Source organism: Chrysemys picta, chromosome 20, assembly GCF_011386835.1.
Source record: "Chrysemys picta bellii isolate R12L10 chromosome 20, ASM1138683v2, whole genome shotgun sequence".
Taxonomy (NCBI): Eukaryota; Metazoa; Chordata; order Testudines; family Emydidae; genus Chrysemys; species Chrysemys picta.
In genome coordinates this window covers 9,178,086-9,195,348 of record NC_088810.1, presented here as the reverse complement: position 1 = coordinate 9,195,348, position 17,263 = coordinate 9,178,086, and the positions used below count along the sequence as shown (strand labels likewise).

The 17,263-nt window shown below is 61.6% G+C and overlaps 2 protein-coding genes across 6 annotated transcripts in view; one reads left to right on the top strand and one right to left on the bottom strand.

Annotated features, from left to right (window-relative positions):
- Window positions 1-2: 2 nt before the first annotated feature.
- On the bottom strand, window positions 3-16,313 carry LOC101937231 (retroviral integration site protein Fli-1 homolog). Of its 5 annotated transcripts, none has more exons than XM_065574554.1 (9): window positions 16,155-16,313; window positions 6,380-6,579; window positions 5,661-5,809; window positions 4,861-5,064; window positions 3,865-3,948; window positions 3,360-3,422; window positions 3,134-3,193; window positions 2,638-2,685; window positions 3-2,142 (listed from the first exon to the last, which is right to left on the bottom strand). In XM_065574554.1, exons 1-9 carry the CDS (start codon window positions 16,170-16,172, stop codon window positions 1,628-1,630), a joined length of 1,341 nt encoding a protein of 446 aa, XP_065430626.1. In that variant the 5' UTR covers window positions 16,173-16,313; the 3' UTR covers window positions 3-1,627. The 5 variants fall into 5 exon arrangements, with proteins under 5 accessions (XP_065430626.1, XP_065430624.1, XP_065430623.1 ...); XM_065574552.1 differs by lacking the exon at window positions 16,155-16,313 and adding an exon at window positions 15,649-15,930; XM_065574551.1 differs by lacking the exon at window positions 2,638-2,685 and having other exon boundaries at window positions 16,155-16,302.
- Window positions 16,209-17,263, top strand: part of LOC101951444 (serine protease hepsin) — a 13,922-nt gene continuing 12,867 nt past the window's right edge. Inside the window, exon 1 of the mRNA XM_065574665.1 lies at window positions 16,209-16,261. Within this exon, the coding sequence (XP_065430737.1) occupies window positions 16,209-16,261 (53 nt within the window). The remainder of the gene's footprint in view (window positions 16,262-17,263) is intronic.

Genomic DNA, 17,263 nt, shown 5'->3' with positions numbered 1-17,263 from the left:
CGTAACAACACAACCTTTAATACATGGGGTGAGGGAGGAGGCATATTACAGTCGCTGTCAGCCCCATGGAGCTGGGGGGTGGGGTGTCACGGATACAATCCCCCACACAGCAGCGGCGCTACAGCGTATCCGCACCCCGTTCCCCCAGGGTGGGGGGCTGCTACCATGGGTCCTGCCTACAGGGGGGAGGTTGGGATGAGGGGATGAATGGGGCAGGCACCTGGCTGGGATTCCTGATCCAGCCCTGCATATCCAGAGGCAATAGCCGGTTTCCACCCCTCCATAGCCCCCACACAACAGGCGCCCCCTAGTGTCTAGAGGTAACAGCTAGCGCCAGTTCCAACAGGCATCCACACTCAACGGGCTTCCCCTGCTGTGACCAAAGACAACAACCAGCCTCCACTCCTGACAGATGTCCACGCTCGACAGCCAGTCGCTTCACCCAAAAGGTGTTCTCAGCCAGCCAGCCCCGCCCCCCAACAGGCGTCCCACAGTGTTTAACGAGCACCTGTTGTGGGAGCCACGCTGGGAGAGGAGGCACCTGCTCAAGGCAGGACTGGGGGCGGGGGATGTTCTGCCTGCTGGGAGGGACAACTGCAGGTTAATCCCTCATTTAAAAAACCCTGCACCCTACGGGCTGTCCCCCAGGGCCCTGCCCAGTCCAGAGCAGGAGGAGTCCAGCCACAGTGGGGAGCCCCTGGCCCCCCAAAACCCTCAGGTGTCGGGGGGCACCCCACTATCGGGGCAGGGGAGGGAAGGGAAGGGGGAGGTCTTTCCAGGCACTGGTTGGGCGGGAGGCTGCAACAGGGCTGGGGACAGGCAGCAGAAGGATCCCACGTGGCTATCCATGTTTGGGGGGACCCCACCTGTGGCTAGTAGGCATTTAGGGAGCCCCCATGCGCCATGGCACCCCCTTCCTCCCCGTAGCTAGTAGACAGAGTTCAGGTTGCCGCTGGCAGGCTGGAGTACCCTTTTGGCTAGCAGAAGGAGTTTAGGTGGCCGCCGGCAGGCCAAGCACCCCCCATGGCTAGTAGAAGGAGTTCAGGTGGCCGCCAGGAGGCCGGGCACCCCCTGTGGCTAGCAGGAGGAGTTCAGGTGGCCAGCAGCGGGCCAAGCGCCCCCCGTGGCTAGCAGAAGGAGTTCAGGTGGCCAGCAGCGGGCCAGGCGCCCCCCATGGCTAGTAGAAGGAGTTCAGGTGGCTGCCGGCAGGCCAGGCGCCCCCCATGGCTAGTGGAAGGAGTTCAGGTGGCCAGCAGCGGGCCAAGCACCCCCCATGGCTAGTAGAAGGAGTTCAGGTGGCCAGCGGCGGGCCAAGCACCCCCCATGGCTAGCAGAAGGAGTTCAGGTGGCCAGCAGCGGGCCAGGCGCCCCCCATGGCTAGTAAAAGGAGTTCAGGTGGCCAGTGGCGGGCCAAGTACCCCCCATGGCTAGTAGAAGGAGTTCAGGTGGCCGCCAGCAGGTCGGGCACCCTCAGTGGCTAGTAGAAGGAGTTCAGGTGGCCAGCGGCGGTCTGGGCACCCCCCGTGGCTAGTAGAAGGAGTTCAGGTGGCCGGCGGCGGGCCGGGCGCCCCCCGTGGCTAGTAGAAGGAGTTCAGGTGGCCGGCGGCAGGCCGGGCGCCCCCCGTGGCTAGTAGAAGGAGTTCAGGTGGCCGGCGGTGGGCCGGGGCACGGGCGAGCTCTGGTAGAGGTTCCCGGAGCTGGCGTTCCAGTAGGGTGAGGGGGCCCCGAAGAAGCCGGCGGAGGAGACGGGCAGCTGGGCGGCGTGGCTGAGGCCGAAGCCCACCTTCTGCTGGTGGTAGGAGGGCAGATAGGACATGTCGGCCGGGTGGTACTTGTAGAGGGGCCCCTCGCCCGGGTGGTTCTGCTGGGCCTGGCTGATGCCCTGGAAGTCGAATTTGTAGGCGTAACGTTTACCGTGCACCTTGGTCATGATGCTCTTGTCATAGTAGTAGCGCAGGGCCCGGCTCAGCTTGTCGTAGTTCATGTTGGGCTTGCTCTTGCGCTCGCCCCAGCGCCGCGCCACCTCGTCCGGGTCCGTCATCTTGAACTCCCCGTTGGTGCCCTCCCACGTGATGCACCCGGCGTTGCTGCTGTCCGACAGCAGCTCCAGCAGGAACTGCCACAGTTGGATCTGGCCACTGCCTGCCGGGGGGGAGACGGGTTTGTTACCGACGGGGCTCGGCTTTGCACCCTGGTTTGTTATTGTAGGGTCTTTTCTGGCTGGTTATTGTAGGGTCTGCTGGGTGCACTGGTTTGTTAATGGAGGAGCTCTGCTTTGCCCCAAGAAGGAGGGCCCTGGTTTGTTATTGTAGGGGGTCAAACCCTGGGCAATGGTTTATTACTGTAGGCCCTACTGTGTGCACTGGCTTGTTATATGAGGGTCTTTCCTGGTTTGTTATTGTAGGGTCTCTAACCCCCTAGATCCCACTCCCCTCCCGGAGCCAGGGACAGAACGTAGGAGTCCTAACTCCCGCCCCTCTCCCAACCCCAGACCCCCGCTGCTCTAACCCCCTAGCTCCCACTCCCCTGCCAGAGCCAGGGATAGAACCCAGGAGTCCTGGCTCCCAGCCCTCCACGTCTCTAGCCATTACCTAGAACCTCACCCCATCCCAAGCTGTGATAGGTGCCCAGACCCACCTGGGTTTGCCAAGCGGCTGCTGGTGGGTCCCAGGACCTGGTATGGATCTGGGGGGTGAAAAGGGAGTTGGGGGGGGTTAGTTTTGGGGGGCGTCTGAGACACCCCCCTTGCTCCCTGCTGGGACCCATTCCACCCCAATCCCCACCATGGAACCCAGGAGTCCTGACTCCCAGCCCCTCATCTAACCCTCTGACCCCCCAGTTCCCCTTGACCATCATTCCCAAATGGGCTTCACACCGAATCCTCAGTTGCTCCCAATCCAATCTGACCCCCCAGGGCCCAACCCAAAACTCTCCATGAGCTGGAGATCTACGCACCCCTAAACTTCGCCCTGTTTGGGGGCCGACATACCCCTCAAAATGAATTCAATGCCACTCTCCATGGCTTTGTGGCACTCCCTGGCCTAGTGGTGTGGGGCAGGGGGCCATCCATGGGGCAGAGAGGGGCCTAGCTACTGGGGCGATCTCCCCCCACTCCCCAAGCAGGGGCACCCACCTGTTACAATCCGTGGGGAGTCACTCGTCCGATTCACCCCCTGGATCTGGGGGGGGGACCCTGGAGGGTGGGGGGAGAAATGTGGGGGGAGAGCGTTAGGGGAGGGGAAGGAGCCCCGGGATTCAGCCCCCACACGGAGCCACGCCCCGGGTTGGATTCAGGGGTTGTTAGCCAGCCATGGGGCAGTGCCCCTCGGGGATACGTGGGCGGGGGGACATGATGGTACCTTTGGGGCCTCCGCTGAGGGAGCCGCTCCAGCTGCTTCGCCTGATTTCCTCATAGGGGGACTCTGCAGGCCAATAGTGGGGGGGGAGGGGAGAAGGAAAACAGCCCATTAGTAGTGGGGGAGGGGGGAACCGCTGCTGGAGGGGACAAGCCCTGCTCTGTGTCTGGTCCCAGACCCCCTCCTTTCTAACCACTAGACCTCACTCCTTGCCCAGAGCTGGAAGAGAACCCAGGAGTCCAGGCTCCCAGCCCCCTCCCCTTTCTCACTGCTAGACCTCACTCCTCTCCAACAACTGGGGAGCAAACCCAGCAGTCCTGGCTCCCAGCCCCCCGCAACCACTAGTTCCCATTCCCGCCCCCCAAAGCTGGGATAGAACCCAGGAGTCCCCACCCTCCTAACCACTAGTCCCCATTCCTCACCCAGAACACCCAGAACTGGGATAGAACCCAGGAGTCCTGACTCCCAGCCCATGGGGGAGGGGCAGGGCTGGGGTTCACAGACTCACCTGTTTTCACTTGCACGCGTGGTGGGGGTGCGGGGGGCTGGGGGGTCACAGTTGGGGCAGCCGGGTAGGTGAAGGTCGGGCTGCCTGTGGGGGTAGACAGGAGAGCACTGGTCAGAGCTGAGTGAGGCAGAGGGTCCCACAGATGGGCGGGGCTCCTGCACTAGGAGGTGTGGTTTATGGTGATGGGCGGGGCTCCCCGGTTTGGGGGTGAGGCTCCCATGTCTGGGAGCCTAGGTCCTGTGTCTGAGGATAGGGCTCCCAGCCAGGTATGGACATCCTGGTGCTAGGGGGCTCCCTGACTGTGCGGAGGTGGGGCTCCCTGTCAGTGGGCGGGGCTCCCTGTCAGTGGGTGGGTTCCTTGTTGGTGGAAAGGCGGGGCACCCTGATAGTGGGCGGGGCTCCCTGTTGGTGGGAAGGCGGGGCAACCTGTCGGTGGGCAGGTTCCTTGTTGGTGGGAAGGCGGGGTTCCCTGTTGGTGGGCGGGGCTCCCTGTCGGTGGGCAGGTTCCTTGTTGGTGGGAAGGCGGGGGTTCCCTGTCGGTGGGCGGGGCTCCCTGTCAGTGGGTGGGTTCCTTGTTGGTGGGAAGGCAGGGCTCCCTGTCGGTTGGCAGATTCCTTGTTGGTGGGAAGGCGGGGCTCCCTGACAGTGGGCGGGGCTTCCTGTCGGTGGGAAGACGGGGCACCCTGTTGGTGGGCAGGTTCCTTGTTGGTGGGAAGGCGGGGCTCCCTGTCAGTGGGCGGGGCTCCCTGTCAGTGAGTGGGTTCCTTGTTGGTGGAAAGGCGGGGCACCCTGTTGGTGGGTGGGGCTCCCTGTCAGTGGGGGGGGTTCCTTGTTGGTGGGAAAGAGGGGCTCCCTGTCGGTGGGTGGGGCTCCCTGTCAGTGGGTGGGTTCCTTGTTGGGCGGAAGGCGGGGCTCCCTGTCGGTGGGCAGGTTCCTTGTTGGTGGAAAGGAGGGGCACCCTTTTGGTGGGCGGGGCTCCGTGGGGTATGGCCGTACTCTGCCGCAGGTAGGCCAGGTGAGACAGCAGCACGTCGGCGTTGTAGGGCGAGGTGAGGCGCAGGAAATCCTCCTTGCCCATCTTGCACAGCTCCTTGCCATCCACGTGCTGGAACAGTCCCACGTCCACCTCCTCCAGCCCGTACTCCTTCACCGCCCAGTCCAGCCACTGGCGCACGTGGTCCTGGGTCCACACGCCAGGGTCTGCAGGAGACAGACAGACATGCGGAGTCCAGCTGGCCCAGACGCCTGCATTCCCAGAGTACAGCTACCCATAGAGGGGGAGTCCCGCTGGCCCGAACTCCTGGGATCCTGAGAGCTCTACCCACCCAAAGCATGGCACATACATGCACAGGGGAGTCCAGCTGGCCCGGACACCTGAGTCCCTGAGCCACGACCACCCAGCCGCAGCTTTGCTGGGGAGGGGGAAAGAATCCAGCTAGCCCGAATGCCTGGGTCCCTGGGGTACAGTTGCCCTCCCAGACCACAGCACACACACGAGCGAGGAAAGAGTCCGGCCAGCCCGGACACCTAGGTTCCAGAGGAACAGCAACCCACTCTGAGCCTCGCTGGCCCTGGACACCTGGGTTCTTGGGCTGCAGCTACCCGCCCAGAAATGCGCCATGGTGAGGAGCCAGCCGGCCCGGACATTTGGGTTCCTGGGAGCCATTTACCAACCCTGCCCCAAACTAGGAAATAAGAGACCCCTGGCTCTGGGCCCCGGGGCAGGGGAGGGGGCAGAGGCTGCGCTACAGCGAAGGGCCATTGGGGGGTACGCGGAGCAGGGATGGCGCACTCACCCGCTGGGACGATAACCCTCTTCTCCTCGCTGGGGGGGTTGGCTGGGGGGCTGCTCCGCTGGTCGCTGTAGCTGGCTGAGTAGGGGATGGGGTGTGGGTCGCTCCCGGATTTGCTGCGTCTGGATACACTGCAGTCCACGGGGGACTGTCTACAGGGCAACAGCGGGAAGTGAGGACTGGATCTGATCACAAGAGGACTGAGTTTGGCTGGTCTCAGACCCGCTGTGTAGGGGGAGAAGGGCTGGGCTAGCAGGGGGCTGCAGATTGGGAGTGAGGGGCACCAGCAGGGTGGTGGGAAGCCCGGTGCTGGGCTAGCAGGGGCTGCGGGTTGGGAGTGAGGGGCACCGGCAGGGTGGGGGGAGCCCGGGGCTGGGCTAGCAGGGGCTGCGGTTCGGGAGTGAGGGGCACCGGCAGGGCTGTGTGTTGGCCTGTCCTACCCCGCCCGTGGCGCTGACCGAGGTTTCCTGGGGATGGGACGAGGGAAGTGAGTCGTTTCCTGCGGGCGCCGGTGCAGCCCAGCTCTACTGAGCCGGGAGCTGTGGGCTCAGGGGTGGGGCTGGGCCGGGTCCTTCTGCTGGGCCACAGGCGCAAGAACCTCCCCCTCCGCAGCCTGGCTCCATGGGCCAGTTCCGACAGCCCCAGTGGCAGGGAGTCCCACGGGCTAACCCCACTAATACCAAGTGGCAGGGAGTCCCGCAGGTTAACCCCAGCCGCCTGACCTGGAGCAGTTGACATTCTCATTCTCCCTCTTCACAGTGTGCCCCCTGCTGGTCTGACTGGACCAATCCGGCTCCCCCAGCGCCGGCCTCTCCTTGCCGTTGTACTCCTCGGCAGGGGGCACCTCTGTCTTCATGAGGTGGGGAGGGCCGTAGGAGGGGTCGAATATGGACTGGTCCTCGCTCACCACGGAAAGTGCCTCCTGCAGGGGGGGACACATGGCGGGGTTAGAGTGCCCCACGCCACTCCCTGCAGCACGGCGCCCCCTACTGAACCCACCCCACGCCACTCCCTGCAGCCCACGCCACTCCCTGCAGCCCAGCGCCCCCTACTGAACCCACCCCACGCCACTCCCTGCAGCCCAGCGCCCCCTGCTGAGCCCCACGCCACTCCCTGCTGCACAGCGCCCCCTACTGAACCCACCCCACGCCACTCCCTGCAGCACGGCGCCCCCTGCTGAGCCTCCCACTCCGCTCCCTGCAGCACAGCGTCCCCTACTGAACCCACCCCACGCCACTCCCTGCAGCACAGTGCCCCCTACTGAACCCACCCCACGCCACTCCCTGCAGCACAGCGCCCCCTACTAAACCCACCCCACGCCACTCCCTGCAGCACGGCACCCCCTGCTGAGCCCCACGCCACTCCCTGCAGCACAGCGCCCCCTGCTGAGCCCCACGCCACCCCACTCCTTGCAGCACGGTGCCCCCTGCTGAGCCCCACGCCACTCCCTGCAGCACGGCACCCCCTGCTGAGCCCTTCACGCCACTCCCTGCTGCACAGCGCCCCCTACTGAACCCACCCCACTCCGCTCCCTGTAGCACAGCGTCCCCTACTGAATCCACCCCACGCCACTCCCTGCAGCACGGTGCCCCCTGCTGAGCCCCACGCCACTCCCTGCTGCACAGCGCCCCCTACTGAACCCACCCCACGCCACTCCCTGCAGCACGGCGCCCCCTGCTGAGCCCACCCCACCCCACTCCCTGCAGCACGGCGCCCCCTGCTGAACCCTCCCACCCCACTCCCTGCAGCACAGCACCCCCTACTGAACCTCCCCACCCCACTCCCTGCAGCACAGCACCCCCTACTGAACCCTCCCACCCCACTCCCTGCAGCACAGCGCCCCCTGCTAACCCTCTGCCCCACTCCCTGCAGCACAGTGCCCGCTGCTGAGCCCCCACCCTGCACCCCACAGCATGGCTATGCTGCGCTGGGGCATCGGGGCCAGCCCTGACTGCCAGGGTGCCCTGGTGTTATTCTGCCCCCAGCAGGGTGGTGTCTGTCCCCAGCCGTTAGTCCTGGGGGGAGGGGACGTTTCCTGTTTGCCGGCGCCCGAGCGTGGTTGCCGGCAGGTGACAGTTCAGTGGCCCTGTGCAGCTTCCTGCCTGGGCTGCAAACCCCCCCTCCCCCCCGCCCGGGACTGGGGCAGAAGGAACCTCGTCCGCCCTGGGGCAGCTGCAGCCGAGCTTGGCCGTGTGACACACCAAGGCCAGGTACAGTTACACGGACACACATGCTGCACCCACACACACGCCAATGAGGCATGCACCGAGACAATCACACACACACCCACCCTGACATCCAGAGAGACAATCACACACACAAAATCCCAGACACATACACACATATAATCACACACAGTGACAGTCCCCCCCAAAATACACACACACAGTCTCACACACCCACACACACATGCACTTGTGCAGCCTTAGACAGCTATAAATGGTCCGTACACATATCATAGAATCATAGAATCTCAGGGTTGGAAGGGACCTCAGGAGGTTGTCTAGTCCAACCCCCTGCTCAAAGCAGGACCAATCCCCAACATATGCCAATATCCAGGCTGACACACTTGCACAGTGCATGCAAAACCATGTGCAACGTGTACAGTCGGTCACATCCAAGGTGCTTGTGAAAATGTACAGTCAGAGACACACACATACATAAGGCACCGAAATGCGTGTGGGGGTACAGTTGGCTACACCTGTGGCTACGTCCCATTGTATCTATTTGACTGATGGAAAAACTGAGACATGGGGTGGGGGGAGGTAACTTGTCCAAGGTCACATAATCTATGGCGAATTCAGGAACAGGACTCAGGAGTTCCATGTCCCAGTCCCCTCCACAACCCACTGCCCTCCCAGAGATGAGGATAGACAGAACCCAGGAGTCCTGGCTTCCAGCCCCCTCTCTAAGCACAAGACCTTCCCCAAGCTGGGGATAGAACCCAGGAGTCCTGGCGCCCAGCCTCCCCCCACTCCACAGGGGGCTTGAGCAGGGCTGTGATACTGGGATTCCTGGGCAGTCAGAAGTGGAGACAGCCCAGGCAGGGAGGGGCTATGCAGCCTCAGCGCATTGTAGCCAAGGGAGCAGAGAAGGGCCATGAAGTCTGGCCGGAGGTCAGAGAAGCAGGTAGCCCCCTGGGAAAGCAGAAGTACAGGCAGAAAACACAGGCAGGGAAAGTGCTAACACCCATGGAAGTACAGACAGGGCATCACAGGGACAGACAGAGGTGCAGAGGTGACAGCAGCAAACAGGGAGGGCATCTCAGGATCGAGCATAAAATACAGGCAGGGAGTCACAGATACAGGCAGAGCAGCAGCGGTACAGGCAGAAGGCACAGGCAGGGAATCACAGATACAGGCAGAGCAGCAGCGGTACAGGCAGAAGGCACAGGCAGGGAGTCACAGATACAGGCAGAGCAGCAGCGGTACAGGCAGAAGGCACAGGCAGGGAATCACAGATACAGGCAGAGCAGCAGCGGTACAGGTAGAAGGCACAGGCAGGGAGTCACGGATACAGGCAGAGCAGCAGCGGTACAGGCAGAAGGCACAGGCAGGGAGTCACGGATACAGGCAGAGCAGCAGCGGTACAGGCAGAAGGCACAGGCAGGGAGTCACGGATACAGGCAGAGCAGCAGTGGTACAGGCAGAAGGCACAGGCAGGGAATCACGGATACAGGCAGAGCAGCAGTGGTACAGGCAGAAGGCACAGGCAGGGAATCACGGATACAGGCAGAGCAGCAGCGGTACAGGCAGAAGGCACAGGCAGGGAGTCCCGGGTACAGGCAGGGAAGCAGAGGAGTGGAGGTCCCACACAGGTTCATAGCTCAATCTCTCCCCTCCCCCCGGCCTTGGGTTGTATGCACCATCTGTAGCTAGCAAAGCCCCAAGCTGCGAGGTCCCCACACCACTTGCAGCGCCCCCTGCTGGAGGATGATAGAAGTGGGCACTGCAAGCTCCACTGCCCCCCTCTTGCAACGCCCCCTGTTGGCGATGGCGGTGGGAGCTGCAGGAATCTCAGGATGGCCCAGGCACCAGGGGAACCCCTCCCAAGCCCAGCCTGACTGAACTGACATTGACTCCCCCCCTCCCCTGCTAAGTGCGCCCCTTCTGCAGGGCTGGGGGGGCTCTGAGCTGAGCTGCCTCTAGGTTCCCCCCCCACACACACACACACGGTTGCACGCTGGGTGTGGGCTCTTTGCACAGAAAGCAGAAGTCTCGGGGGAGCTGGGCTGATCTTTGTTTGCAGCCGGAGCTGCTGCACTGAAGATGTTATCGTGCGCTCAAGCATGGGGGGAGGGGGGCCTGGCTGCGGTTACTCCCTTGCCGTGCCCGCCCGCCCCCGAAGCTGTTGCTCTACACAGGGCTGTGCGGAGTTTGCAGGCAGCATTCCTTCTTGCAAAGGCGGGTAGGAGCTGTGAGGGGCAAGGGGGGGCTCCAGGGAAGGGAGGAAAACCCACCTGGAGCAGGCACACCGGAGGGTGCCCCACGAGGGGCGAGGTGCGCGGCACCGAGGTTGCATGAGCGGCACAATGCCCACACGACGTGGCGTGGAAGTGCCTGCGTGGTACCAGACGGGTGCCCAAGGATGGTGCCAGCTTGGTGCCAGCCCTGCAGTGCTGAACGGAGGGGATGCACTACATTGCAGGGTGGCATCCCACGTGGCACAAGCCATTCATCGTGGGGTGCCATGGAGGGGCCACCGATGATGCCCGAGCTGCGCAGGAATCCAGAAGGCCACTGGGGCACATGGTACCATGCAGCTGGCCCATGGGGCACAGGGGGCATGGCATGGCATGTGTATGAATGGCATAAAGCACACGTAGGGGGCATACAAAGGGCAGGTGGGGTACGTTTCACAAGCTTTGGGTGCCCATCTGGGGTGAGGCGGCCTGCGGACGCGGATGCCCATGCGTGGAACCATCTGCTTGTGCCCAAAGCAGGGGCCATGTCGTGCAGCACAGAGCATGACGGAGGGGCCCCATATTGTGCACGCACAAGCAGTGGAATCGTGGCCCCCGCATTGCACGACGGATGCAGCACGTGCCCCACAAGCCCTTGTGTGCACAAAGTCAGCCCTCCCAGCAACAGAGGCGCCATTCACATCACAACCTATGTCTGCCCAAGCAGTACAAACTCCACAACCAATGCAAATGTGGCCCCATTGCACAAGGGATGTGCCAGCTGCATCACAGTCACCATATGCCCAAGGATGCGCCGCACGTATCACAACCGGAGCATGCACAATCCACGCAATTGCACACTGATTGCAAGGCCATGCCACATGCATCACAATCAGAGAATTGCATGATCAGTGCAATTGTCAGCCATTGCGCGATGAATGTGCCAGTTGCATCACAATCAGAGCATGCACGAGTGTACTTGCACAGTCATTGCACGGCAGCTGTGCCGTGTGCATCAAAATCAGAACATGCATCATCAGTGCAATTGCACACCGATTGCATGATGGGTGTGGCACGTGCATCGCAATCAGAACATGCACAAGCAGTGCAATTGCATACCCAATGCATAAGAGCTGTGCGGCGTGCATCACAAATGCAGCATACACAATCAGTGCAATTGCCCGACAGCTGCGCTACAGTCAGCGCATGATGACCAGTGCAATCACAGCCCCGTGGCACCAGGTAGATGCAATGTTGGAAACCCCACACACCATGGAGGGTCCCATGTGACTCAAACCACAGGGGAAGAGGCACTGCGGTGCCTGGTGAGGGGTGCAAATACCTTGTTGGCTACACACCATGCCCATGTAATTGAGGGAGACACAAGCACAGCAAGGGGACACGGGTTACCCTGTGCTACGTGTGCCCGGGACGGGGGGGAGCCAGGTACCATACCCTGAGGCAGCGGGCACAAGCCACCTGGCTCGGCACAAGGTGCTGGGGGTGCCTTGCATCACCACCCTAACCCTGTACAGCATGGAGTGACCGGACACTATAGATCCATCCCCATATGAACCCCTCTCTCCATCTCTATGGGCTGGATGGGCCCAGGGCTCTGATATGGGGGGCAGGGAGGGGATGGGATACCGGAGTAGATGGGCCCATGGATCTGACCCAGGGCAGGATGCTGGGGTAGATGAGCCCATAGGTCTGATGCAGGGCAGGATACCAGGGTAGATGGGCCAGTGGATGTGACCCAGGGCAGGATACCGGGGTAGAGGGGCCCGTGGGTCTGACCCAGGGCGGGATACTGGGGTAGATGGGCCCATGGGTTTGACCCAGGGGAGGATACTGGGATAGATGGGCCCAGGGGTCTGATTGGGGCTGGATACCAGGGTAGAGGGGCCCGTAGGTCTGACCCAGGGCAGGATACTAGGGTAGATGGGCCCGTGGGTCTGACCCAGGGCAGGATACTGGGGTAGATGGGCCCATGGGTTTGACCCAGGACAGGATACCAGGGTAGAGGGGCCCGTGGATGTGACCCAGGGCGGGATACCGGGGTAGAGGGGCCCGTGGGTCTGACCCAGGGCAGGATACCGGGGTAGAGGGGCCCGTGGGTCTGACCCAGGGCGGAATACTGGGGTAGATGGGCCCATAGGTCTGACCCAGGGGAGGATACTGGGATAGATGGGCCCAGGGGTCTGATTGGGGCGGGATACCGGGGTAGAGGGGCCCGTGGATGTGACCCAGGGTGGGATACTGGGGTAGAGGGGCCCGTGGGTCTGACCCAGGGGAGGACACTGGGATAGATGGGCCCAGGGGTCTGATTGGGGCGGGATACCGGGGTAGAGGGGCCCGTGGATGTGATCCAGGGCGGGATACTGGGGTAGAGGGGCCCGTGGGTCTGACCCAGGGCAGGATACCGGGGTAGAGGGGCCCGTGGGTCTGACCCAGGGCGGAATACCGGGGTAGAGGGGCCCGTGGGTCTGACCCAGGGCGGAATACTGGGGTAGATGGGCCCATAGGTCTGACCCAGGGGAGGACACTGGGATAGATGGGCCCAGGGGTCTGATTGGGGCGGGATACCGGGGTAGAGGGGCCCGTGGATGTGACCCAGGGCGGGATACTGGGGTAGAGGGGCCCGTGGGTCTGATCTGGCAGGGGGTGGGGGTGGGGCTGTGTGCAGTGCGCGGGGCTGCGTTGGGCAGCAGCACAGGAAGCCGAGGCAGGAAGCCTGAGGCTACGAAGCCGGAAGCCTCTTAGGCTCCTGATAAGGCCACCTGATGGGGAGTGAGGCTCTGGCCTGGGCTGCTTTAAATAGCTCCCCATCCGGCCAGACAATGGGCTGGGGGCTGGGGCACCGGTTTGCGGGGCGGGGGGGGGGCGGTGCCCTCCTGCACACACAGCTATTCACTCCCCTCCAGCTCCCACCCAGAGCCAGGGCAGAACCCAGGAATCCTGGCTCCCAACTCGCCCGCCCCCTGCTCTAACCACTAGACCCCACTCCCCTCCCACAGCTGGCGGGAGAACCCAGGAATCCTGGCTCCCAACTCACCCTCCTCCCCTGCTCCAGGACACTGTGTGGGAGGAAGGCAGGTCTTGTGGGGAAGGTGCTGAATTCTATGCCCAGCTTTCCCACAGACTCCCTAGGTCACCTTGTGCCTGTTGCTACATCACTCCGTGCCTCAGTTTCCCCCATACGCTGAGAATGACCCTCCCTTTGTGTTTGTACGGCGTGCACAGCAGGCCGCACTGTCCTGCAAATGAAACACCCAACCTTTCCACACCTCGCACGACTTCATTTGTTGTCACCTGGAAACTAAAATACAGCGAGATGTAACCCCCCTCCCACGCACACACACACACACAGAGGCAGATACACAGAGCCAGAGAGAGGGAGGGAGACAGGACGATATATACACACACAGACACAAAGACAGACAGACACACACAGGCAGAACCCCCCCTCTCCCCGCATCGTCCCCAGAACCACGGAACAGCCCAGGAAGCCAAGGAGAAGGGAGTCCGTGCAATAAGGGAGTGGCACAGACTGTGCGGTTTCCATTTCAGATCCACCCCACCCCACCCCCGTGTGATAAGCGGGTTTTGCCCTGATAACAGCCCAGACGCTGAATCTGGACTTGGGGAGAAACTGGCAGAGATGTCAAAAGTTGCGTGAAAGCAAATCATGTCTGCTGGGAGCTGGTTGGATGGGGGGAATTTGTGTGCTGTCAGCAATCTGTACTCTGCTCTAGGAGGGGAGGGAGGGCTAGTGATGGGGGAGGAGGGCTGGGACCCAAGACTCCTGGGTTCTATCCCTGACTTGCTACCGGTTAGCAAAGGAGGGATTCCTGGATAGGGTTGCCAACTCTCCAGGATTGGCTTGGAGTCTCCAGGAATTAAAGATTAATCTTTAATTAGAGATATCATGTGATGAAATCTCCAGGACTACAACCAACCGAAATTGGCAACCCCTACCCCTGGGTTCTAGCCCCATCTTGGAGGGCGGGGTGTCTAGCGGTTGGTTGGGGGGGGGGGGGCTGGGAGTCAAAACTCCTGGGATCTATCCCCCGCCTTGGGAGGAGGGGTCTAGTGGTTAGGATGGGCGGGGGGCTGGGAGCCAGGACTTCTGGGTTCTGTCCCCAGCCCTGGGAGTGGGGTCCAATGGGTTAGAACAGGGAGGCTGGGAGCCAGGACTGATCCCTGACCTACCATGTCATCTTGACTGCTTCGCTGGGCCTCAGTTTCTACTCCTGCCCTTTATCTGTTCAGACCGTGAGGTCCTTAGGCAGGGCCTGTCTCTCGCTGTGTCTGGGCAGTGCCTGGCCCAACAGGGCCCTGATCTCAGCCGGGCAGGACCTGTCTCTCCCTTAGGATGACCAGACAGAAAATGTGAAAAATCGGAATGGGGTGGGGGGGGGGGTAATAGGAGCCTATGTAAGAAAAAGACCCAAAAATCAGGACTGTCCCTATAAAATCGGGACATCTGGTCATCCTACCCCACCCCCCACCCCCCCGCCTGTCTGTGCAGCGCCCGGGTCAGAAAGAGCCAATTGGGCACATTTGCCTCGGCATCTGCAGGCTCCAGGCCGATCCCCAGGAAACTGCCCCAGCAAAGCCCCGCAGCACCCTGCAAATCAGACAATTCCCCTGGGCACGGCCAAGATGCCTCTGGCCAAGGAGACGACGGGCCCCCCACTGTCATTGCCAAGGCTGCTAATTCCCCTCAGCCCAGTCACGGCCTGGCTGGTTAAAACACCGTCTCGCCGGACGGTGCTTAAAGTGGCCGGAGAACCGGGTCCGGGGGATCTAGCATCCTCTGGGTGCAGCAGCTTTCGTCCAACAGGCCCAGACCTTCCCAGGCATTTCAGTGCCTCACTGCCACTGATTTCCAGGAATGACGGTGGATCAATATTAATAGACCTGGTGATTTCCTTGCTGGCTCTGGGACACCCTCCCCTTGCAGCCCCCCTTTTGCTCCCCACTGTACAAACCGGCTTTAAGCCCCGTCTCTCCCTACTGAGGAACAAATGTAGTATCCAAGCACGATCCCAAAGAGCTAGAATTCTGGAGACCATCAAAGTGGCTCTGAGCCCTAGAAATGCCTGCCCTGCCACTCGGGTAAAGATGCAACGCAGCCTCCAAAATCCAACGGGGGCTCGGCCACGGATCTCGTTCCCTTGATACCAACAGGTTTTCGGTTTGATGCAGTGCACAAGATTCCCAGCTTCCCAGGCCAGCCATGGGCCTGTCAGCGGAGCTGCGGGGTAACACATAACACTAATCCACCTGCCCCGAAATCTGTGTGCGAGAAGAACCTGCCTGGCTCGGAAGGGAGGGAGTGAAAAAAATAACCAGCGAGCGAGCGAGAGAGAAAAGAATGTGAAAGGCCGTGAAAGAAATAAAGGGAGAGAAAAAATGGTAGAACACAAAGGAAAGAAAGAGCATGAAAGGTAGAAGGGGAAAAAAGCAAAAGAAAGCAAGAACATGCAAGCTAGAGAAGGAAAGGAACGAAAAAGAATGAATGAACGAACATGAGTGCTAGAGAAAGCTAGAATGGGACAGTGACAGAAAGAAGGACAGACTGACCTGTTAAGCAAGGTTGCACCCCAGAATCTCCAAGTTGGGGGCACAGGCCCCCCCATTTCCATCCTGGCCTGAGATCCTTTCTGCCCTGCTTTGGGGGGACCATCCATAGGTGCCCCATGGCACCCCCATGTTCCATGGAGGGGGCGAGCGCCCCATTTCCTCCCTTCGGGTCGCGGGCTCTCCCCGATCCTGACCCCCTTCCCGCACGCTCCTGGGAACGGGGGCAGGGGGAGGTGTGTGCCTTTGTGGGGCTTTGGCTGAGCAGTGTCGTGGGTGTCTCTCTCTGGGGCGGTTTGGTTTGGGTTATTTAAGCTCAGCGACATCGACCGCCACGAACGGGAAGGAAGAGGAAATTTTTTGTACCAGAAGGAAAGAGCGGAGGGGGGGGGGGGCGTTTGTGGAGCCGGGGCGCGCACCAGAGAGAGGAACTGAACGCAGCCCAGCGTGAGCCCAGCGCCAGCTGGAGCCAAGACACCCGCACCTGGAGGAGCATCTCCAGAACCTACCTTGATGGTGCCGTCCATCGCTGCTCCCGCACGGAGCTCCCCGCCTAGACCTCCATGGACGAGGAGAGGTGGTGCATTGGCAAAGGGGGCCGGATGAGCGAAGCTCTGTGTGTGTGTGTGTGTGTGTGTGTGTGTGTGTATGTGTGTGTGTGTGTGTGCGTCTAATTTTGGGAAGTGAAGTCACTAACCGCCGGGGCTGGTTTCCTATTGGTGTGACCGATTTTTGCAAAGCTTTTTTTTTTTGGTCTTCTTCTTCTTTTGGCGCTAGGGCTGGGTGGCTTTCTGTGCTGCTGTTGAAGAGCAGTGGCACAAGGGGCTCGGGGGGGAGAATCGGGGAGCGGGGCGGGAAGGGTGCACGGGGGGGGGAGGGGTCACAGGGATAAGAATCACATTCAGCCCTTGCATAGCAATGGCCGTGCAACGCCTTTAGTATTCAGGACTATTGATCTGTACAACAGCAGCACCCAAAGAGACCGGGGCAGAATCAAACCCCCCGTTGTGCTGGGGGCTGCACAGACACAGAAACAGGCCCTGCCCCAGCTGAGATCAGGGCCCTGTTGGGCCAGAGGCAGCGAGAGACAGGCCCTGCCCCAAAGAGTTTACAGGCTCCATGCCCAAAAAGTTGGGAGGAGAAACAGAGGCCCAGTGTCACTCAACAGCAGTGAGAATAGAACCCAGGAGTCCTGGCTCCTCCTGCTCTAACCAGTAGCCCCCCTCCCCTCCCAGAGTCTGGATGGAACCCAGGTGTCCTGGCTCCCAAAAAGGGCGGGAGTGGGGTCTAGTGGTTAGAGGAAGGGAAGCTGGGCGTCAGGACTCCTGAGTTCCATTCCCAGCTCTGGCTTAAAGTGGGGTCTGGTACGTTAGCACAGCTGCGGCTGGGAGCCAGGACTCCTGGGTTCTTCACATCCCCCCCCTTAACCATCTCGCACAGCAGGAGGGGGTTGGGCAGGAAGTGGTGATGGGGTGAAAACTACCAAGAAATGCAAATCCTCGAAGGAGCCTGTGCCAGGAACAGGGTGGTGCAGAAACCTCGTCCCCCTCCCCACCTCTTATCCCCCCTTGACTGGCATTGGATCGTGCCCCCTGGGCTGCCAATCCACCCCCTACAG